Source organism: Zasmidium cellare, assembly GCF_010093935.1.
Source record: "Zasmidium cellare ATCC 36951 unplaced genomic scaffold M409scaffold_21, whole genome shotgun sequence".
In the NCBI taxonomy this organism is placed as follows: domain Eukaryota; kingdom Fungi; phylum Ascomycota; class Dothideomycetes; order Mycosphaerellales; family Mycosphaerellaceae; genus Zasmidium; species Zasmidium cellare.
In genome coordinates, this window is record NW_022986965.1 from 103,106 (window position 1) to 123,801 (window position 20,696).

A 20,696-nucleotide genomic window follows, 5' to 3' on the forward strand; every position below is an offset into this window, starting at 1 on the left:
TTTAGAGAAAGTAAGGGAGGACCGGTTGCTCGACGTCATGGGTTGCTTGTGCTTGCTTTCTCCCCGCTGGAGATAGCATCGTCACCCATGGCTGTCAAGATAAGCTGTCGTGCGACACGCTTTCATTCGCAGCGGTCATGCTGGTTACGCGAGTGAGGCTCATGTGTCATCCCAGTCTGTTGTTGTTGTGATGATGTCTTCGTGCGAGCCGCCACTGGCGCTCTTCAAATACTTCTTCATCCCTCTATCACCGTTCATTGTCACTATGCAAGACATCATCCAACAGCCATGATACCCACAAGTCAGCTCAATCAACTCGGTCAGCAATTTGAAAAGCAGTGCACTCGTGCATGGGAGCTCTTTGAAGCAGAGCGGTTTGACGAGGCAAACGCACTCAGCCAACGGCTTGTCAACGATCCTCGTGTGGGTGACCTGCATAAAGCAGGATGCCACATGATCTTGGCTCACTCTCCCGACAACTATGTGTACGCTGTACTCGTTTTGCTTGAGAAGCCAGTGCTGATGTTTTTGGCAGATATCACGCTGAGCAGGCTGTAGTTCTGTTCAAAGGGCTGTACAACGATCCGGCCGATCCACCAAACGAAGAACAAAGGTGCAGCCAGGAGAAGCTCGTACAGTCGGCAGAGAGAGTGCTGCATCGTGCAAGGGCAGACGCAAGAGTGTATCGTGTCTCAGATCCGTCGCCAAAGGCTCTGCCCGGCTAACGACAACCAGATATGCGACGTCATCGAGCACTCGTGACCATGACAAGCCATTTGATCAAACGAAAAGACTCGACACTACCGGATTGAGGTCTGTGCTTGAGGCAAGAAAAGGCAAGACATGAGTTGATCTTCTATATCGCCGCTCGTGTCAAGCAACTACGGAACGAATACTCCCTGAGACCGAACATCCGGTCTCGCGAAGACGAAATCGAACCTGTGGAACACCTGGCCAAAGAACCATACCCCCCCCCCCCCCCCCCCCCCCCCCCCCCCCCCCCCCCCCCCCCCCCCCCCCCCCCCCCCCTCTTTCGAACCGCGGCAACTGCCTGCCTGCTAGTGGAACTCGTTCTTGTCCGCGTGCACATCATTCTCGAGGAAGACGTTCGTTTGATCGTTCATCTGCAGTCGTTAGATAACTGGGCCCGTTGGAACGAGATCAACTTACTTTCGCGTCGATGTTCTCCAACAAGAGGCACATGACAAGACCGAGTCCACCAAACGAGAGGGAAGCCAGCGCTGTCATCTTTAAGCCATGAGCGTAGCTCCATTGATAGACCGTACTGGCTGCTGCCAGGATCTCGCCGTTGATGCCAGGAATGCTCTCAAGCGCAGAGGCACCCGATGGGAGGGCGGCAAGGATCGCAAATGTCGTGTTGTCTGTCGCACCTGCTGACTTCGCTGCTCGGGGAACTGTCTGTACAGCTCGAGACGACTGAGTGTTGGCCAGGATCGAAGTGTAGATAGCTTGAGCTAGTGAGCCTCCAGCGTATCGAGCCACGCCAGCAAGTCCACCAGACATTCCAAGGTCATGCTGATGCACGCCTAGTTGAGTAAAGGCTATGCTTTCATATTGAGCCTGACTTGTCAGCTTGGTTGATCGAGACGATCTCTTCTTAACTTACCCAGCCGAAGAATGTCTGCTCCAGGAACGTGAAAGCAATCATCTGGCAAGGTTATGGGTCAGTGTGTCGTGGGAGGGGTTTAGTCAACACTAACCGTTCCCTTGTTGTACGGTGTCACAAGGGCCATCAATCCACCGGAAAGCACCATCCCAACCCACGAGGCTGTCAAGGTCCACTTCCAGTGCCCGAACAAATTGCCGAAACAGATCAACAGCACGGCGCCAAACACAAGACCGAGATTGCCTGGTAAAGTCAACAGCAGGCTTTCCGACCGAGAAGTGGTCGGTGTGATATAGAAGACATTTATCATCTATCTCCGTCAGCACCCAGGGCATTCTCAGGCAAACTGAACACGCACGGTTGGGTAGATGATATTGATCCCATAGTAGAACATGGTAACGATGAAGGCCAAGATGAAAGGTACTGTGAATTCGCGGCCGTGGTGAGATCGAAAGATGCGCGGAGGACACAAGGGATACCTGCGAGTGTTAGCAACCCCATTAAGGCGCAAGTCGGGGCTCATACCTCGTCTTTGACAGTGTCTCCCAAAAGCCAAAGGCAACCAGAAGGCCAAAACCGACACACATCGGTGCGATGACCATGACGTCTGAAGATTGTAAGTACTACTGTCGTCAGCATGAATGCTGTAGAATCCTTTGGCATGCATACAGTGGTATTAATGATGCCCACGAGAGCCAAGCAGACCCCTGGCACTACGAGAAGTGTCCCAACATAATCGAGATGAGGCAATGCCTCACGCCGTGGAACACCTCTGGGATGCTTTGGCGGAAAGTAGAGTAATGCCAAAAATATCAGAGAGATTGTCTGAGCAATGAACCCGCCATAGTAGATGTACTTCCAGGAGTCGCCACTGTCGATGGCGTACCGTCCGACGATTGGGCCAATGATCACGATTAGAAAGACGAAACCATCTGAGATGCAGATGCCTATGTGGCGGTATTTGTTGGGCATGAGCTCAGGTATTGAGCACATTGCCATCTGTGCCCGTTAGTTGATGACCCGAAACTCGACGATGGAAGTCTGACTTGACAAAAGCCTCCACCAAAGCCTGCTATCGCAAGACCCGCGGTCATCTGCTCTGAGCTTTTGGACGTTGCTGAGATGAGCATCCCCACTGCTGCAGCAACCTCGCCAAACAGTCTGTTGTGGAGTCAGAAGCGATAATAGTAGAAGCGTCCACGTTGTACAAACAAGAATATGCGACACCCAAAGAGGTCGCTGTTGGCGCCTGCTATGAGAAATCCTAACGAGTTCCCAGTCGTGTAAGCTGGTACAAACCAGTATACAGTCGTCCCTGTAAGGTCTCCGAGTTTAGCTGCAAGGCTCGTTTGCATGGCTGACGTTGTAGGGACTGGCCAGAAACTTAACCCGAAGCATGATGAAAGGATCTAGTTGAAGTTAGGATGGACTTGTAACAGCTGCTCGGTGTTGAACTTGCAAATATAACTACCCATGTTTTCCATGTCAAGCTTGCTTCAGCGTGGGCTGGATTAGATGTATTTGAAATGTCTGAGACATCAATCTGCTCTTCATGTTGCACATCCCCCTTTTCCGCTTGGACTTCTGCCTTAGTCGCCATGCTGAAGTTAGTCTTTGGTGAAGATCATACGCCCACCTTTGCACTGCATCAATTGCATTGCGTTGACGCGAAGAGCACTACATAGTGTCTCTCTCAACCACCGTCTCGGGTCTCGTTATGCTCCATAAGCCAACAGAAAACGTCAACCCAGTCAATTCGAGAGCAGTTGGAGTGAGCACTGCCATCAAGGGACTATTTGACGGTAAAGCATCTCCGGACGACGAACTTTGTACCTTCCCTTCACAAGGCTGCTAGCCCCCAACCATAGGCTATCTTGCTTGTTTCTAGATTCCAACCATGCAGTTTTCAGAATTTGCCCCTGAACAAATGCGGGCTGCGGTTTTGAGCAGAAAGTTTTAGTTTCATCTTCGTAGTGCTCAAGGCAGTCTATCTACTCTCGGGTCTGCAGTGTTGAGCTCGTCACACCATCTGCCCCTTTTAAGCCCGGTAGTGCTTCCCCGTAGATTAAATTCTCCTCTCCCACAAAGACGGAGATCTGCGGTCATGTCAGTCGTGGATTCTCCGAGACCGAGTGACACTGACCGGGAAAGCCATGAAGCGCGGGCAATCCGGCTGCATCACTTTGGCATACTCCTCAGAATTGAAGAAGTCCATCCTGTTGAGATTGTCAGCTTTAATACATAATGTGCCATCTCGTGGTTATACCAATCTTGCCAAGTCTCGACCCAAATCTCAGAGCAACCATCGAAGTCAAGGTGGACCAGGCCTAGGCTCTTTGCCCTCTCCTTCCATTCTGCAGTTTGATGGACTTGCACGTAACGTTGTATCTTGCACGCCTTGAAGCCTTTGGCAGCCACGGTAAGATCAGCATGGACGGTTTCCCAGTGGCGATGAAACTGCTCGTCCGATACGTCAGGTAATTTGCTGAAGTAGAAGCTGAGCTTCACAGATGGTTGATAATTTGGCTTCGCATCGTAGGAGAGTTTCGGATGTTGGAATTGATGGTCGATCTTTTGGAGCGTCATGTTGGTGTCAAGAGTTCCGCCCGTGAGCCTCTCGAACCGTAGGTCCCGTCCCACTTCTACTCTGTTATCGAGTCTTTTCTCATCAGGCGCGGGGAAGATGGACGGTGGATGTACTGACCCGACTCCAAAAGGTCACGTCAAGTTGATCTCCGAGGGCCAGGATTGCTGGTCTAAGTTGTCCTGTCGGTGATTGGTTGCTCCTCTTGCATGCTGCATAAGAGATTGGGATCCAATGGGCGGGAGGAGAGCTGCTTTCCGTGGAGAACCTCATTGCGATGGTGCAGCCTCTATATTTGGTTTTGATGTCTTGTCACTGTTGACGCCGTGATATAAACCCAATGATGGAGTCACAAATATCAGAACGCTTCATTGAGTCTTCTAAGAACCTTTTCTACGCCATATAGCGTTTCAGAACGTCACCAACATTCTCTTGGTAGCCGTACCAGCTCTCATCTCGTTGACCATGTCGTTGAGATCCTCTAACCTACGAATCTGCACTTCGGGTTGTATGCCGTGCTCACCAAGGAAGTCCACAGCGTTCTTCATCCGCTGTGGAATGCTCGTACTCTCACTTTTGACCTTGTAACGACCCAGAGCAAGATCCATTGTCGAAATTGGAATGTTATCATGAGGCAAGCCTACGATCATCATGACACCTCCGAGTCGAAGTATCGGTGGAACGCCAGCATAGGCCTTTAGAAGTCAGTCAACTCTCAATCCACAGCTCGCAAGTGACTTACCGCCTGTGCATTACTGAAGACACAAGCTGTTTTGCAGCCACCGTTCGTGAGCTGCTTCAATTCTTCGACGTAGATTTTGCTGGTCCTCGAGTTGTACACTTGGTCCGCCTCTTGTTGTTTACAAACCTCTAAAGTGGCGTCATTGATGTCAATTGCGACGACATTCACACCCTTAGCTTTGGCGATTTGTGTAGCAATCTGACCCAGCCCTCCAGCGCCGACAATGGCCAGCCAATCGCATGCAGCTAGTTCAGAGCTATCGACAGCGTGGAAAGCAGTCTGGAGGCAAGTTCAGCATGCGTGGCAAAAATTAGAGTAACAGAGATCTTACAATGCCCGCACAGAAGATCGGAGCTGCTTTCTTGACATCGATTGATTCTGGCAGTATGATGCAGTTTTGGTAGTCCACCACAGCATATTCCGCAAAGAACCCGTCTGTTGTGAACCCTTGTAGAAGCTGCTTTCCGGTTACGCAGTGTCTTTGCACAATCAGTTTCGTCATTCATTAAGGTTATACGGTTTACGTACAGAATGTGTATCATGCAACCTTCACATTCTATCGTCATCGCTCCATCAGCATCAAACTTCATCATAGAGGAGGTCATATTCAATACTAAAGCAGCACCCGATGATGTAGAGGAATCCGATCTTATCCCCTATATCAAAGCCTTTCCCTTCTGCGCTGGGATGGATGCTCTCAATATACCCTGCCCCTTCATGGCCTAGTGTTGCAGTCTGGCCAGCATCGATTGCCATGATGTCTGAGTGACATAGTGACGCACTCGCCAGCTTCACCAGAAATTGGTTGGGTCCAGGTTGAGGAATCGGAACATGCTCGATAATGACCCTCTTCTCACTTGGGTTCCATCTACCAGCTCTCATTAAGAAACTAGTGGTCTCGGCTGGCTTGATTTTGAGGCTTCCTGATTCGGGTGATAGCTGCGAGTGAGCTTCAGCGGCAACAGCTACTGACGCAGACATCGGACGAGAGGATATTGGTTGAAGATGAACCTTGATGAACAAAAAGGCAAGCAGCCATTAACAAATGAGGCCACATCTTGTGGTGCTTTGGCGTCGTGAGTCTGGAGTGGGTGCATCGTTTCTGGGCCCGGAAAAGGAATTCCTTGAGTGCTTCTCGTGCTGCAATATGCCCCGCGAGGAGTGCCAACAACCATGAAAGTCTCTATGGCCTGTGTATCCATCGTCACATGGGCATTCAAGCGGTCTTGTGATTCAGGTTATATACGTTAACTGTGGAAGAGAACAACGCCAGCGGATGAGGTGAAGTCGGAAGAATCTGCGCTTGGACCATGTCTGCCCCTTTTCACTCCACGTCATCTCGACCAGCCAGCTCTGCCACCTTGTTACTTGTAGCAACTCCATCAACTCATCACAACGACATCGACAATACGGATCTTTTCATTGCATCCAAATATCGATAAACGGATGATGTTATAGGGATTCTATGACTGCTTCTTGTGATATGACAACCTCTTGAACGCCGCGACCTGCGCTTCTTTCATGGTCGACATGTTCTTCTTAGTCCATTCGCTTTCACTGGCCTTCGCAAGTTCGTCTTCTGGACACGAGTCGCCATCGAAGAAGTGCTTTCCAAAACAGGTCAGATCCTCCCGGCAAGAAGAGGTGGGAAGATAGACGCACCAGCGTGAGATACTTTGGTGGATGAGGTATTGTTCGCTTCTCTGGAGCTTTGCGATTCTCTCGTGAGAAGAAAAGCTTGTATCTCTCAGTCCTCCGCCAAGTGCTGATGCCAGAGATTTCTTGGAGGTGCTCTTGCTGATACCAATTCTCATAATCTTCGTCGTCTGCTGGTGTGAAGCCTGCAGAGATGACGATTTCTGGGGGACCTGGGTCTTCATATCAGCATCCAACTTTGTTGCTGCCGATAAAAATGCTGTGCGCACTGGAGTTCGATGTCTTGGACTCGTACAATTGTGCGAACTGATAGTACCTGGTGTCAAAATTCGCAAAGTCGAAGATTTGACGTTCATCGGGAAGTTTGTCTTCTTCCACGGGGATTGCTGCACTGTCAGCATCCCTTCACATCTTACGAAGGAGCAGATTACCTTTGAATTCTGGAGACTGCAGAAAGCTAATGTCTTTCAAAGGGTACAAAGCCAGATAGGGTCGCTCGGTCGCCGGGTCTAATGCTTGCCAGCGGTATGCCTCGTCTATCCCTGACGTTCGAAAGATGTCTGGAATGTGCGTTTCCTCATACCATTGGGTATACTGTTCACTGGATAGCTTATCAGGCTGAATGATTTTCGAGTTGACATAAAGGAGGCCGGGATCTGGACCGACTGCTGGTCTTTCCATGTTGTAGCTTGGTGGTGCACCAACACTCAGTGGCTCTTGGGTATCGTCTGAACTTTTGATGAGTGTTCCTTCACACAGTTTTGGTTCTGATTTTTGATCATGCACGCTGCGGGGTTGCATACAGCTGCAGGCTTGGTCGGCTTACGGCTGGCAAACGAGTCCCAGCGTACCCGCAACGCGATCTCACCACTTCTTGTGGAGATCTGTAGGCCCAGCTATCTTCTAAAGGAAGGAAAGAACGGTGTGTCGAGTCGACTCCTGGCAGTGGTTTTTCCCAATTTTCGATTCTGGTGGCATCCAACCGACCTACCATGGATAACAGAGCAATTGTGTTCGGCGCCAGCGGAGTGACTGGATGGTCGTTTGTCAATGAGCTTCTTCGAGACTATCCTGAGGAGGGTGTCTGGAATCGCGTGGTGGCCATGACGAACCGCACGCTCAACCAAGAAGACTCTTTGTGGCCGGCAGATTCTCGCCTTCAGATTGTATCAGGGGTAAACCTGCTTGACAGTCAAGAAGTGATCGAGGGAGCGCTTCGAGAAAAAGTCCAAGATCTCGAGAAAATCACACATGTTTATTATCTCGGTGAGAGTTGTAGCCTGCCTGTGTTATAAATCGAGTACATTCTAACACCCGTCCAGCGTACAAAGCCTCCACAAATCTACAACAGGAGTTCCAAGATGCAGTCAGTATGTTTCAACGCTCCACAACAGCTATGGACAGGCTGAGCCCAGCCCTGAAATTTGTCGTTCTACAGACAGGAGCCAAGATGTACGGGTGCCACCTGACCACTGAGCACCCAACAGAGTACATCCATGTACCCCTTTCCGAAGACATGCCGCGTTTGAAGCAGCCGTACCATGACATGCTTTTCTATCATCCACAGTTGGACTGGATCAGCGAGTATGCCAGAGATAAGAAATGGAGCTGGTGCGAGACGCGACCAGATATCATCATTGGTTTCGTGCCAAACCAAAATTTTTACTCTCTTGCGTAGTCGATAGGCATCTTCCTCACGCTCTTTGCTACTGTGGAGGGTCACGGTGTCGAGTGCCCCTTTCCCGGTATGCCATCTTTCTCAATTCGCGGATTCGCCATGTAACTTCCAAGCAGGTACCCTCAAATCCTGGAATGCGAAGTCAAACGATAGTTCTTCGGACATGATCGCCAGACAGACCATACATCTGTCGCTCAATCTTCCCGCAAAGCAGAAAGGGAAGGGGTTCAATGTCGCCGACTCGAAGCAACCGTCGACCTGGAGCCAGAAATGGCCTCAGCTTGCAAGCTACTTTGGCTTGAAGGGTACTCCGCCGCCCACAGATCCCACACAGGCCTTGGAGGTCAGGTCATATATCAAGGAACATCTGAGTGTCTGGAAGCCGCTTGAGCAGGTCCACAGCCTTAAGCCCGACATCGCAGACTCAAGTCTCGTGTATCCAGGTTTTGAGCACTTCTTGCTCTCGCAGTTCGATTTCGACAGACAGTACGACATGACGAAGATGTACAGTACTCCGGCAGAGAAGCCCTTTACGGAAGAACGAGGTACAATGGAGGCTTGGGGCGGCGTATTCGACCGCATGAGAGCAGGGAGACTGATTCCAAAAGGTGCAAAGGCTAACTAAAGCAGTTCACATTCATAGGTTTCCGTACGCGTGATATAGAGCTGTAGCATTGAGCCTACATTTGAACTTTCTGGATACATTCGCTACGCTCATCCCATATCAAGTCGAAACCTTAAGAGGCATAATGCTACCCCAGGTATTAGGAGATTCTTCTCAGCTTGAACCGGACGTTCCTCGAGTCCCTGGTCAACTTCTCATCAACATCGAAGTCAACTAACTCCGCGGGGAGAGGCAGCAGCTCGAAATTCCACAGAATGAACGTGAACGCGATACGCATTTCCAGATATGCGAACTTTTTCCCAAAGCATGCTCTCGGTCCTTCACCAAATGATTGCATAGGGTATGCTGACGGATCGAACCTCACTTTGCTAGGGTCTGACGAGTCCTGAATTAGCCAGCGATCTGGACGAAACGTCTCGAGATCGGAGTAGCGATCCCATCTCGAAGTCGTAGCTTTCAACGAGGTTCCGGAGCGGTTTTGATCGGAGACTGGAAAAGGGGCACTGGTAAGACTGGGACCGGCGGTCTGTAGAAGGATATTAGTCAGTTGAAGAAGCCCGACATTGGACTGAGCCAACGAACTACGAAGAAGCATATGGTATCCGAGAATTAAGGTGTCTCGAAGGGTTCGACGCAAATTTGCATTTCCAAGGGGGTGGCATCGAAGGACTTCCTCCATGAAAGCATCCAATTGTGGTAGGCCTGCTGTAGCTATTGCCTCAGCTGTAGGTGGTACTCTGTTCTTATGGAATAACGAGAACTTGTCAATCATTTCAGCCTGCAGAACAGACTGGAAGTCTTGGTGGGCAGTCACTCGTTTGAGACCTGCAACATGAACTGTCAGCGGGCAGCTATATATTGCTTGTGGCAAGAAAGTAACACACCCCATGACAAGGTATCCGCAGTTGTAGCAGAACCGGCTGCTAGAAAAAGACTCAATTCGTTGTGTATGCGTTCGGTCGCCTTTGGGCCCAGGGTTGGCCGGCCTTCCTTCGCGGCAACAGTGATTTCTCGCTGCACGGTAATATCAATTGCAGACGTCATGCCTTGCGCAGTGGTCTTGGAGTCCTGCATATTTGAGGCAAACTTTGCATATGTCTGAATGAGTCTTTCACGAACGAGCTTGTCTCGAATCCTCTTCGCATTGCGTAGGCTTGGGAGTAAACTCATTGCCAGCCAGTGTGTCCAGTAGCCCATGGCTATAGCAATGCTAGAGCTATGTAGAAGAGTCTGCAGACTCTTAAACACAGGAGGGTGCGGGTACGGAGGGAGGTTGGCCAACTATGAAGCGTCCGCACCCGTGGGCGACTCAAGACTCGGAGCCTTGGAGACATGTTCTGCCGCTGTCTTGCACGTGTCAATGCTCGATCTAAAGGTCATTGCCCAGATGGCATCAGTGGACGCCATGTGGGTGTCACCGGCGACATCAATTGCACGACCATTGGCAATCCTCGTCTTTTCTCGCCACACTGAGACCAGTTGCTGGAAAGCTCCATATGCCTGTTTTGCGCCTGAGGCGTCCAGGAAGCGTGGGAGCATTGTTTGGCCTATCAGAGACCTGTTATACTTCCAATCATTGTTAGTTGGAAAGGTAATGCTGCTATGAGGCACATATGCGCGGAAGATATCGCTGAACAGCTTGCTCCGATCAAATTCCTTGATGCGGTGGGTCATTGCATCTGAAGCTTCACGTCCATCACAGATATATAGCGAAGGGCGAACGAATGGCAGTAGGAAAAACTGCATGACTGGTTCGTTGCGCTTGACTAGCTGGTTCGCGAAATATCCTATCAGTGTGCCAGTCTTCTTTTGGTATGCCATGGCTGCTGGCAGATCTCCGAATAGCTTCCATCGTGATTCTGGCACATACGGGATGCCAGGTAATGGTCGCGGCAAAGCCGTGAGGTAGAAGACAAGGCAGCCGGTCAGTAGGGCGAGAACGAGCCAAGCGGGTGTTAAGAAAGAAGGGAGCTCCATTGGCCAGAAGGCATCAGGTAGTCATCGTTTCGAGCATGCAAGTGATGCCCTTTTCATACGCATCGTTCCATCCCTTGCAGCTCTCGCAAGCTTCGCCAAATACTGCATAACGGATCAAGAGTGCTTTAGCGAGAGTGTTGGTCATCTGCTTGAAGGCACCGGACCAATAATGGCTATTATAGTCCGACAGCTGAGGGTTGGTAGGATGCAAGTACATCCACGCTGAGGTGAGACGAATTAGTAAATGCAGACGAATGAGCGAGATTGAAGTGCCGTGAATGGCCCATGAATGGCAATATTGTGTTAGTTGTTGGAGATGCCAGCTTACGTCGACAACTATACCCCTAATCAAGTATCTATTGCGGGCGGAATTCGATGGCGGCCACCAAGATGGGATGACTGTGTACGACCCTCGAACATAGATGTCCTCTGCAGAAAACCTCGAATACGACCAGGGCTTTTGCGACATATCCGCCCGCGTGAGAGAAAGAAATCACTCCCGATGCATGCAAACGTCGATTGCAGTTGGAAATGGCTTCACATCTTCGTCAATCTGCCAGATCCCAGTCGTGATCCGCCATCTACTGAGATGTATTCGCCATTGACGTAGTTGCTTGCCCTAGAGCATAGGAATAACATCACGCCGGCGATGTCGTTGGGAACCCCGAGTCTCTTTCTGGGATTCTCTCGAGAAAGTTCATCAACACCTCCCAAGATGTCGATCAGGCCGTTAGCAAGTTTCGATGGGAAGAATCCCGGGGCGACGGTGTTGACCGTAATGTTTCGAGGGCCCAGTTCCACTGCCAGGTTACGTCCGAGATGATGTGCTGCCGCCTTCGATGCCGAGTACATTATTGTGCCGTTGTCTCCGACATGAGCAACGTTCGTACCGGCTACTGAGGACACAATGACGATTCTAGAAGGGTCATCTGGTGAGCCGGATGCTGCTAGCATGGGAGAAAACAGCCGTGCAAGGTTGAACACTCCACGCACGTTCAGGTCGAGGATCTTCTGGCTGCTCCAGTCTGGAGTTGGCCCGAAGGGTCCTCCCCATGTTGCTCCAGCGTTGGCAACCAATATGTCGAGTTTCGACTCATGCTTCTGGACTTCGCCGACCAGCCGCTTGATATCGTCTTCCTGGGCCACGTTGGCCGGAATGCCAATCGCCCGCCCCTTGAGACCTTTCTGGGTGGCGAGATCGTTGAGACGCTTGACTGCCTGGTCGATGCCCTGTTCGCCCCCAGCCTTGCGTGCGCTGATGAAAAGTGTCTTAGCTCCGGCTAACAAGAATGCGGTTGCTGTATGCAGTCCCAGTCCTCTCGAGCCTATTTGATGTCGAACGTGAGCTCTATTGATCTTCCATCTGGCTGAGTCTATAACTGACCTCCTGTGATCAGAGCGACCTTGCCTTCAAGCGAGAAGAACCCATCGATATTGACCTCAGACATGGCTTTGACGTTCCTCTGCCTCTAACAGTACCAACAAGGCAGACATACCACGGCCTGATCGTGAATATGCCATTGTAGTGGTGCTGTCGCTGAGTAGTGAGGTTGTTGTCAGTCGCCGGGTTCCCTTTGCCGAACTCCAAGTGGGGAAACAACCCGGGACGCGCTTGCTTTTTAGCCGCATTTGCCGTGTCTGGGAAAGCTTCCGCCAAACATGACCCTCCCACACAACGGCAAGGCACAATTTGGGACGTGTTCTAACCAGGACTCGCGAAGAGCAGCCCGAGGTAGTCGCTGCTAAGCTAGCTCTTGCGTCAGTAGACGTGGTTTGACGGAGCTCACCACAGAGTCAGCTCTGAGAAGGTAGGTCTGGCATATACTCAAGGCAAGGAGACTGTTTTTCGTGTCTGGAAGGAAACGACAATACAGCATACACGCGGGGTACTAGGTTGGCAACATGATTCACAGATCACCGCTAGAGGATCTCGACATTCCCAAGGTCAGTGGCCTTTGCAAGCTTCAAAGCAGAATCTGAACTGACATCTTTCCCAGTGCAATGTTCTCGATTACCTCTATCCGAAAAATGCGCCTGTCAGCAACGATCCAATCTGGTTCGATGCGGCCAAATTCGATATCAATGTGTCGCCTCTGAAGATGCTGTCGTGGATCAAGAGACTGATCATGGGATTGGATAAGCTGGGACTACAAAAAGGAGACGTCTGCTTGATACACACACCCAACCACGTGTTGGTACCGGCAGCGTATCTGGGTATCGTAGGTGGTGGCCGCTGCTTCAGCGCCATTAACCCCATCTACACCGTGGAAGAGATCGTTCACCAGATGAAGCTCACGAATGCCAAATGCCTCTTGTCACACCCCAGTCTTATTGAGAGAGACCTCGAAGCAGCGAAAAAAGCCGGTACACTCAGCAAAGATCAGATCTTCCAGTTCAATGACGACCCGGAGCCCTGCAAGGAGAAGCTTGGGGTGAAGGATTGGAGGTACATGATTGCGAGTGAGAAAGAGGCAGAGAACTTCAGATGGCGGGCGCTAGGTCGCGAGGAGTCGGAGAAAACGATTGCTACAATAAATTTCAGCTCGGGCACGTATGTATATCGTCAGGGGGGATATGGTGCTGAGCAACGACGCTTCTGACACCGTAGGACAGGACGGGAATGCCAAAGGGCGTCATGATATCCCATCATGCACTCATTGCGAATGTGAGTGCCAAGGTTGTGTGAGTAAGACTTGCGGACTCTGCTAATTCTCTCGGCCGCAGGTCGCGCAAACAGCTAAGATCCGATGGCCAGACAAGGACTTCGACAGAGGCGACACAGTGGAAGACGAACGATGGATCGGTTTCCTCCCCCTCTACCACGCTTACGGCCAGATGTACGCCAACCTCATGTCTTGCAAGTTCCACGTCCCTATCTACATAATGCGGCAATTCGTTTATACCGATTACCTCAAATGCATACAGGAGGCTCGCATCACAGATCTGCAGGTGGCACCGCCTATTCTGGTAATGCTTGCAAAAAGGCCAGAAACGAAGAACTGTGATTCACCCCTGCTGAACCACTTTAAACGATGCCTCTAACATTTCTGTAGATGATCTCAGCAGCATAAGGACAATCCTCTCAGGGGGTGCACCACTCGGCAAAGAACTCCAAAACGAGGTAGCTCGAAGATTCAATTGCGAAGTTAAACAGGGCTGGGGAATGACAGAGGTAACATGCGGTTCAATACTGCAGATCGAGCCGAAGGACAACGGCACCATTGGGAGACTGATCCCGAACAACCAAATGAAGCTGATAGATGACGACGACAAGGAAGTTGGCTTCGATACCCCCGGTGAGATGTTGATCAAAGCCCCGAATGTCATGCTGGGATACTGGAAGAACGAACAAGCTACCAAGGACACTTTCACTTCGGACGGCTGGCTGAAGACTGGTGATGTAGCTGTGATTAACAAGGAGGGATACATCTGGATTGTAGATCGCAAGAAGGAGGTACTGGAATCCACGACCCCCTCGATCGAAACACTGCTAATCCTCTCTAGCTCATCAAAGTCAACGCCTTGCAGGTCGCCCCTGCGGAGCTCGAAGCCCAACTTCTAGAGAACGACGCAGTAGCCGATGCCGCCGCTGTTGGAATCACAGTGCACGACGAAGAATACCCAAGGGCCTATATCGTTCTGACCGACGAAGCGAAGAAGGCAAAGGTAACCCCGAAGCAAATCCAAGATTGGTTCAAGCCTCGAGTTGCGAAGCACAAGGCTCTAGTAGGCGGCGTGAAAATCGTAGACGAGATTGTGAGTCTCAACATCATACAGGGCTACTTCGTCCGCTTTTGCTAACGTTTGAGCAGCCGAAACTACAAAGTGGCAAGATTCAACGGAAGATCCTCAGAGACTGGTCCAAGCGAGACGCAGCAGAGGTAGCAAAGACCTTCGAGCGCGCCAGGATATAGTCTACTGCGCTTTCAAGCATTCCAGGCGTTCAGCGTGTTCAGTACGTCCAATGTTGTATCGCGGTCAACGTACTCAAGTCAATGACAGGTCTTCATGTCACATGCTAACACCGGATATCGTTTCCCGCATATCTCAAACAGTACTTCTTCCCTCTTCACATACATCCTCGCCGTTCGACCAAGCAACGCGGGGCCCCGCATAGTTATGCGCATATTCACGAGTGGTAAGCAGACTCATTGGTGTAAACGCGGTAATGTGGCCTCTTGCTTTCCGACAGCCGACCTTGAGCCAAGGTAGGACTTGTACTGTTGTGGAGGGCATCGAGCAATAAGACGGGGTTTCATGGTAATATCAAGGCTATTCTGCCGCACTTTCGTTGCTTGAGATTTCTTCTGATCGATCCTGTCGACATGTACAGTATCGCGACCATAGCGCCGTTGGCGCTGATTGCTGGCGTGAGTTTCGACCTCGCCCCTGGACCATTTCCACGCTGATCTCAGAAAGGCACTAGCAACGATCGTTTGGAAAGTCGTTTACAACTCGTTCTTGCACCCACTGGCCAAATTCCCTGGACCGCGATTAAACGCGATCAGTGACCTCCCTGGAATCTACATTCTTCTCAAAGGCCGATTTGGCCTGGAAGTCAAGAAGCTGCACGACAAGTATGGGGGTGTCGTTCGTGTCTCGCCAAATGAGCTATCGTTCAACTCTGTTCAGGCATGGGAAGATATATATGGCATGTAAACAGAACAACGTCGGGGTAGACAACGTGATTGACTCTACACAGGCCATCGCCCTGGGCATGCCAACTTCCACAAGGACCCAATCCACGTCGGATCAGTTGAAGCTGTTCCAGGTGTTACGACTCTGACAATGGCGGATGATGACAATCATGCCCGGCAGAGACGAGCCCTTTCGCACTCATTCTCACAGAAAGCTTTGGTTGAACAAGAGTACATCGTCAAACACTATATTGATCAGCTGATTGTCAACATGAAACGCATGGCCGCAGATAACGAACCTTTTAACCTCGTGAACTGGCTCAATTTCACGACCTTCGACATCATTGGCGATCTAGCGTTTGGGGATCCTTTCGGATGTCTCGACATGGGTCGATTCCACGAATGGGTTGCTCTCATCTTCGAGACCGTCAAGGCTGGAGCCGTTGAGCAAGCAACTCGCCGTTTCGCTGAAGCCGGATCTCTCACTCAGACGATTCTTTTTAATCTCATACCTGCACGTGTACGCGGTTATCGAAGCGATCATCTTCGCCGCAGCCGGGAGAAGTGCATGAAAAGGCTTGAGAATGGGAACAGTAACCACAAGGACTTTGTAAGGGGGGTCCAGACATTCCAGTATTATGGAGTGACGACTGACACACTCAGATCTGGTACATTCTCAAGCAGCGCGAGAAGCACGACCTAAAGCAAGACGAAATCATCGTCAACAGCGCGCTATTCATCGTGGCAGGCTCCGAAACCACGGCCAACGCTCTGAGCGGGCTTTTCGCGCGACTCTTCTACAATCCAGACAAATACCAGAAACTCTGTGAGGAGATCCGCGCGTCTCTTAAGACTGAGGAAGAGGTCAACTACGAGAACCTCAGCAAACTGGAATACCTCAACGCTTGCATTGAAGAAGGTCTTAGAATCCACCCACCCGTCCCAACAGGCCTTCTGCGAACAGTATCGAAAGGAGGCGATACTATCGATGGACACTGGGTTCCAGGAGGCACTTCGGTTGCCGTTGGAGGTTGGGCAGCAAGCCATTCCCCAGACAACTTCCGTGATTGCGATAGCTTCATACCTGAACGCTGGCTGGATAAGTCCTTTGATACTGACTACAAGAAGGCCGCTCAGCCGTTCTCGCTTGGACCGAGAGGGTGTATTGGTCGTCATCTTTCTTACATGGAAATGCGGCTGATTCTGGGAAGGCTGTTGTGGAACTTCGACATTGAGAGTGTTGATGGGGCCTGGCAGTGGGACCCGGAAGGAGAGATGAAGCATATGAGGGCTTTCACGACTTGGGAGAAGGTGAGTGATCGGATCTTGAAATGTGAGGCAACGCTGACCTGAATAGCCGAGTTTGAATGTCAAGGTCAAATTGGTGGCAAGATGAGAATTGGATTAGGACATGGTGCACTCTGTTCAAATTTACAGCAGCAAGCAGCCATGGGATGCAATGGCGTGAGATTGATTGCAAATTCCAGTGTCTTTATGAGAAGGCCAGGCAAAGTCCATACTGCTACAGCGTCTAGTATGTCATGTTGACCATGATCGTTTTGGGATCGGTGAATGCTCTCAGTGCATGAATACCACTCTCCCTTCCAACACCACTCTGCTTTGAGCCTCCGAATGGTGCCTGCGTCATCATCAAGCTGATGCAATTTACGCCGACCATTCCAGAGTCAAAGGCGCTCGCCACGCGCATGGCCTTGTTGATATCCTGAGTGAACACGCCAGCCATGAGGCCATATTCGCTGTTGTTGCTCATCTCCAGGACCTCTTCCTCAGTTTGAAATGTTCTGACGACTGACACGGGACCAAAGATTTCGTCTTTGTGTATCTCAGAGTCTTCCTTGACCTTGGTGAAGATCGTTGGCTCGACGAAGTAGCCGCTGTTTCCTATTCGTGCACCACCGGTCAAGAGAGTGCCCGAGCCTTGCTCTTTGCCTCTCTCAATGAATCCGGTGACTCGTTTGAACTGGGCTTCGTCGACGAGAGGACCAAGCAAAGTTGACTCTGAGTCGGGGTCGCCCAAGGCCTTCGTCCTTTCGACGAACTGAGTCTTGTACTTCTCAATGAACTTGTCGTATATGCCTTCTTGGACATACACTCGCGAAGCGGCGAAGCAGACTTGCCCGGAATGGCCCGTAATGGCGTTGACGGTCCAGGTCACAGCATTTTCGAGATTACAGTCGTCAAAAACTACTGCAGGAGATTTACCTCCCAGTTCCAGTGTCACTCGCTTGAGATTCGACTTGGAAGCCATCTCTTGTATCTTCTTGCCTGTTGGTATTGAGCCGGTGAATGAGACCTTCCGGACTCTCATGTGACTCGCAAGCAGCGCTCCTGTCGAACCATCTCCTGATAGCACCTGGAACACACCAGGCGGAAACCCGGCCTCTTTGATCAAGGGCAAGAGTGCCAGTGCGGCGAAAGGTGTCTTTTCGGATGGCTTCAGAATGAAGCAGTTGCCAGTCGCTAATGCAGGTCCAGCCTTGAGCCCCACGTTACCAATTGGGCCATTCCAGGGAATAATGCCGGCTGTGACACCCAGGGGTTCGTTGCGGACGATCTTGATAAAGCCGTCTTCTTGAGGGTACGACTCGCCGGCAAACTTGTCAGTCCATCTGCGAGTTTCAGCTGGATGTCCGGCAAGGCTGCGAGACTCTTACCCGGCGTTGTAGCGCAGTGTCTCGGCACAGAGGCTGATCTCGAACAAGCCAAAACTGCCCCAAGGCGCCCCGAGTGTTATCCTCGTCAGCTCACCCAACGCTTTGCCATGCTCGTCGATCAGGTCCGCCAACTTGTTCAACATGTCCCTCCTCTTGCTAGGTGGTGTGGCTTTCCAAGCAGGAAAGGCCTTTTCCGCTGCAGCTACAGCTTCATCCACATCTTTCTCCCCTGCCAAAGGCACATCGTCTGCTACCAACTCTCCATTCTTTGGGTTGTAGACCGTGAGCGTCTTGCCACTTCGTGAGGAGACATATTCGTTGTTGATGATCAGTTGCTTGGGAAGATTGTCCTTGCTGAAAGAGAACGACGACATCTTGGACTTGTAGCGCAGCACTGATATGAAAGAGAACGAACGGAAGACTCGACACCGACAAATTAAATGTACACAAGAACTTGTACCCACCAGCCCACAGCATCACGTCGATGCACCCGCTTCCAATTGCTCATGGTTGTCTGCAGAAGTCGTTCTTGCGCAGGTTCATGGAGTGCTTTGGGTGAGGTTTTCCAGCAGAAGAGAGGAAGCGAGGGTGGTGCGGACTTGGGCGTACGAGAAAGAGTAATGGATAGAAACAACACCACGTCTCACTCTCACGGGCTGCGTGGCTTAGGCGCTAAATCCCTCACGTTATCAGCCAATCAGTGGGCGATGGACAGATGGTGTGACTTGTTGCCTTCTCTGCTGCAGCTCAATTTATCTCACTGCTCTGCCGAAAAGCTCACAATTTCGAGCAAAGATGCAGACTTCTCCAGCATCTACGTCTTTGGCTGTCTCCTTTGTCGTCGACTCACTACCGCAGCCTGGTGGTCCAAACGCCGCTGAAACTCCAGAGTCTCGGCCTCGTCGCCATCCCCAGAATTTCCCCGCGTCTTGCCCCCAGAGGTGACAAACCTTCGTTGATGAATGGAATAGCACGCCAATCACATGTCAGAGCTGCTCGGCCGGCGTGTTTTAGCTCACGCCAGCGTGATCGGCTCTCGCGGGGTAGCACTCAACAAACCCCTGGTACTCTCTCGTGACCTCCGTATCAGGAAGTACAAAGGCAGCTGCGTGGTACCTCACCGTACCTCGTCCTCCTGGATAACTCGTTCCGCTGTACCTCGCTTCTTTGTTCAACAACTTCAACTCTCCACTCTACTATTGCATAGCCTTGTCACGTGTTTCGCATCTAATCAAGTCCTCGTCGTTCTACCACCGCAATCATGTTTGCAACACCAGCAGGAACGAAGCTGCTCTATACGGGCGCGGCTGCGTACGCGACTTGCACTGCCTTTGCCGCCTTCTGGGTCGGCCTGAGACTGCCTGTTCAGCACAACAAGGCTGGACCTTTCAACTACCACAAGTTGATCAAGGCTGGTCGTCGTGTGCCATGGCGACGACTTCCCAGAGCGCTCTAATTACTGGTGGAGGTAAGCACGACGCGTTGCGTTCAATCAGACATATCGCTAATCAACAGCAGCCAGTGGAATGGGCCTTGAGGTCGTCAAGGCTCTTGCACGTCGGGGCGGATGGCACCTTCATCTCCTCGACCTCAACGCAGAGAGAGGCAAGCAAGCAGCTTCTGAAGTTGGGAACGCGACCTTCCACAAAGTCAACGTACTAGACTACGACTCTCTCGCAAATGTCTTCCAAGAAGTGTACGATACCGAAGGCAGACTGGACTTTGTCTTCGCCAACGCGGGAATCGTAGAGCGATTCAACTTTTACGAGTCACATCCACCGGGGAAACCACCGCCACCCCCTGATCAGACCGTCGTCGACATCAATTTGAAGTCGGTTCTGAACACTGCCTGGCTTGCTCAGCATTACTTCAGGCAGTCTACGGATAGTGATAACAAGAACTTAATCATGACAAGTTCCGTTGGCGGCTTTTATCGATGTTTGGTTTCACCTTCTTATTGCGCTTCCAAACATGGCGTTGTGGGCTTGATGCGGAGCATTGCACCATTCTTTTACAAACATCATGGTGTTCGAGTCAATGCGATCTGCCCTGCCAGCGTCCGGACCAACTTGCTCGACTCCACTGCTTGGAACACCTTCGACAAGGATGTCTTTGTGCCGATCGAAAAGATATCCGAAGCTGTTCTCATGTTGATCGATGGTTACGACCTTGGCGGCAAAGCTGTCGGCTCGGGTGAGCCCCTTCACCGCAGCAATGGCGTGACCAGTGGCGAGAAGTTGTACGGCCAGGCTGTTGAGCTGTCAGGGACTAATCACTACTATCGTGAGCAGATTCCACTCTGTTCGGGTCATCAAGCAGCATGTATGAAGGCCACTGAACGCGAGACATATGTCGAATGAAAGAATCAATGAACAGTCAAATCATCATGTCAGCTTTCCTCTTTGCATCTCAAATCAACGTCACGGGCAGTCTGAGGACCACGTCAGTACGCGTAGAACCTCTGTGAAAAGTCTTCGACTCCTGCTGAAACTGTT

General features: G+C 51.0%; 11 protein-coding genes across 11 annotated transcripts; 4 read left to right on the forward strand and 7 right to left on the reverse strand.

Annotated features, from left to right (window-relative positions):
• Window positions 1–1,058: 1,058 nt before the first annotated feature.
• Window positions 1,059–3,227, reverse strand: M409DRAFT_67013 (uncharacterized protein; the record flags this gene model as incomplete). The annotated part of the gene is made up of 10 exons (XM_033817211.1): window positions 1,059–1,124; window positions 1,171–1,581; window positions 1,628–1,669; window positions 1,722–1,937; window positions 1,986–2,106; window positions 2,153–2,250; window positions 2,297–2,626; window positions 2,674–2,788; window positions 2,840–3,036; window positions 3,087–3,227. 10 exons carry the CDS (start codon window positions 3,225–3,227, stop codon window positions 1,059–1,061), a joined length of 1,737 nt encoding a protein of 578 aa, XP_033666501.1.
• Window positions 3,228–3,618: 391 nt separating this feature from the next.
• On the reverse strand, window positions 3,619–4,213 carry M409DRAFT_23905 (uncharacterized protein; the record flags this gene model as incomplete). Its single annotated transcript, XM_033806997.1, has 3 exons — window positions 3,619–3,723; window positions 3,771–3,843; window positions 3,894–4,213. The coding sequence occupies 3 exons, from the start codon at window positions 4,211–4,213 to the stop codon at window positions 3,619–3,621; spliced, it is 498 nt and encodes a 165-aa protein (XP_033666502.1).
• Window positions 4,214–4,621: 408 nt separating this feature from the next.
• Window positions 4,622–5,835, reverse strand: M409DRAFT_67015 (uncharacterized protein; the record flags this gene model as incomplete). Its single annotated transcript, XM_033817212.1, has 5 exons — window positions 4,622–4,906; window positions 4,954–5,232; window positions 5,285–5,432; window positions 5,482–5,509; window positions 5,568–5,835. 5 exons carry the CDS (start codon window positions 5,833–5,835, stop codon window positions 4,622–4,624), a joined length of 1,008 nt encoding a protein of 335 aa, XP_033666503.1.
• Window positions 5,836–6,416: 581 nt separating this feature from the next.
• Window positions 6,417–7,290, reverse strand: M409DRAFT_67016 (uncharacterized protein; the record flags this gene model as incomplete). The annotated part of the gene is made up of 4 exons (XM_033817213.1): window positions 6,417–6,560; window positions 6,616–6,821; window positions 6,879–6,995; window positions 7,041–7,290. The coding sequence occupies 4 exons, from the start codon at window positions 7,288–7,290 to the stop codon at window positions 6,417–6,419; spliced, it is 717 nt and encodes a 238-aa protein (XP_033666504.1).
• A 311-nt stretch (window positions 7,291–7,601) lies between these two features.
• On the forward strand, window positions 7,602–8,912 carry M409DRAFT_67017 (uncharacterized protein; the record flags this gene model as incomplete). Its single annotated transcript, XM_033817214.1, has 4 exons — window positions 7,602–7,875; window positions 7,932–8,254; window positions 8,288–8,354; window positions 8,404–8,912. 4 exons carry the CDS (start codon window positions 7,602–7,604, stop codon window positions 8,910–8,912), a joined length of 1,173 nt encoding a protein of 390 aa, XP_033666505.1.
• Window positions 8,913–9,051: 139 nt separating this feature from the next.
• On the reverse strand, window positions 9,052–10,889 carry M409DRAFT_55514 (uncharacterized protein; the record flags this gene model as incomplete). The annotated part of the gene is made up of 3 exons (XM_033813026.1): window positions 9,052–9,749; window positions 9,797–10,122; window positions 10,195–10,889. The coding sequence occupies 3 exons, from the start codon at window positions 10,887–10,889 to the stop codon at window positions 9,052–9,054; spliced, it is 1,719 nt and encodes a 572-aa protein (XP_033666506.1).
• Window positions 10,890–11,426: 537 nt separating this feature from the next.
• On the reverse strand, window positions 11,427–12,337 carry M409DRAFT_67018 (uncharacterized protein; the record flags this gene model as incomplete). Its single annotated transcript, XM_033817215.1, has 2 exons — window positions 11,427–12,214; window positions 12,274–12,337. The coding sequence occupies 2 exons, from the start codon at window positions 12,335–12,337 to the stop codon at window positions 11,427–11,429; spliced, it is 852 nt and encodes a 283-aa protein (XP_033666507.1).
• Window positions 12,338–12,791: 454 nt separating this feature from the next.
• On the forward strand, window positions 12,792–14,803 carry M409DRAFT_55516 (uncharacterized protein; the record flags this gene model as incomplete). The annotated part of the gene is made up of 7 exons (XM_033813027.1): window positions 12,792–12,833; window positions 12,887–13,440; window positions 13,503–13,554; window positions 13,614–13,890; window positions 13,943–14,343; window positions 14,394–14,645; window positions 14,702–14,803. 7 exons carry the CDS (start codon window positions 12,792–12,794, stop codon window positions 14,801–14,803), a joined length of 1,680 nt encoding a protein of 559 aa, XP_033666508.1.
• A 411-nt stretch (window positions 14,804–15,214) lies between these two features.
• On the forward strand, window positions 15,215–16,922 carry M409DRAFT_67020 (uncharacterized protein; the record flags this gene model as incomplete). The annotated part of the gene is made up of 5 exons (XM_033817216.1): window positions 15,215–15,259; window positions 15,309–15,540; window positions 15,592–16,136; window positions 16,190–16,837; window positions 16,884–16,922. 5 exons carry the CDS (start codon window positions 15,215–15,217, stop codon window positions 16,920–16,922), a joined length of 1,509 nt encoding a protein of 502 aa, XP_033666509.1.
• A 135-nt stretch (window positions 16,923–17,057) lies between these two features.
• On the reverse strand, window positions 17,058–18,575 carry M409DRAFT_67021 (uncharacterized protein; the record flags this gene model as incomplete). Its single annotated transcript, XM_033817217.1, has 2 exons — window positions 17,058–18,156; window positions 18,202–18,575. 2 exons carry the CDS (start codon window positions 18,573–18,575, stop codon window positions 17,058–17,060), a joined length of 1,473 nt encoding a protein of 490 aa, XP_033666510.1.
• Window positions 18,576–19,629: 1,054 nt separating this feature from the next.
• On the forward strand, window positions 19,630–20,561 carry M409DRAFT_23914 (uncharacterized protein; the record flags this gene model as incomplete). Its single annotated transcript, XM_033806998.1, has 2 exons — window positions 19,630–19,669; window positions 19,720–20,561. 2 exons carry the CDS (start codon window positions 19,630–19,632, stop codon window positions 20,559–20,561), a joined length of 882 nt encoding a protein of 293 aa, XP_033666511.1.
• Window positions 20,562–20,696: the final 135 nt, after the last annotated feature.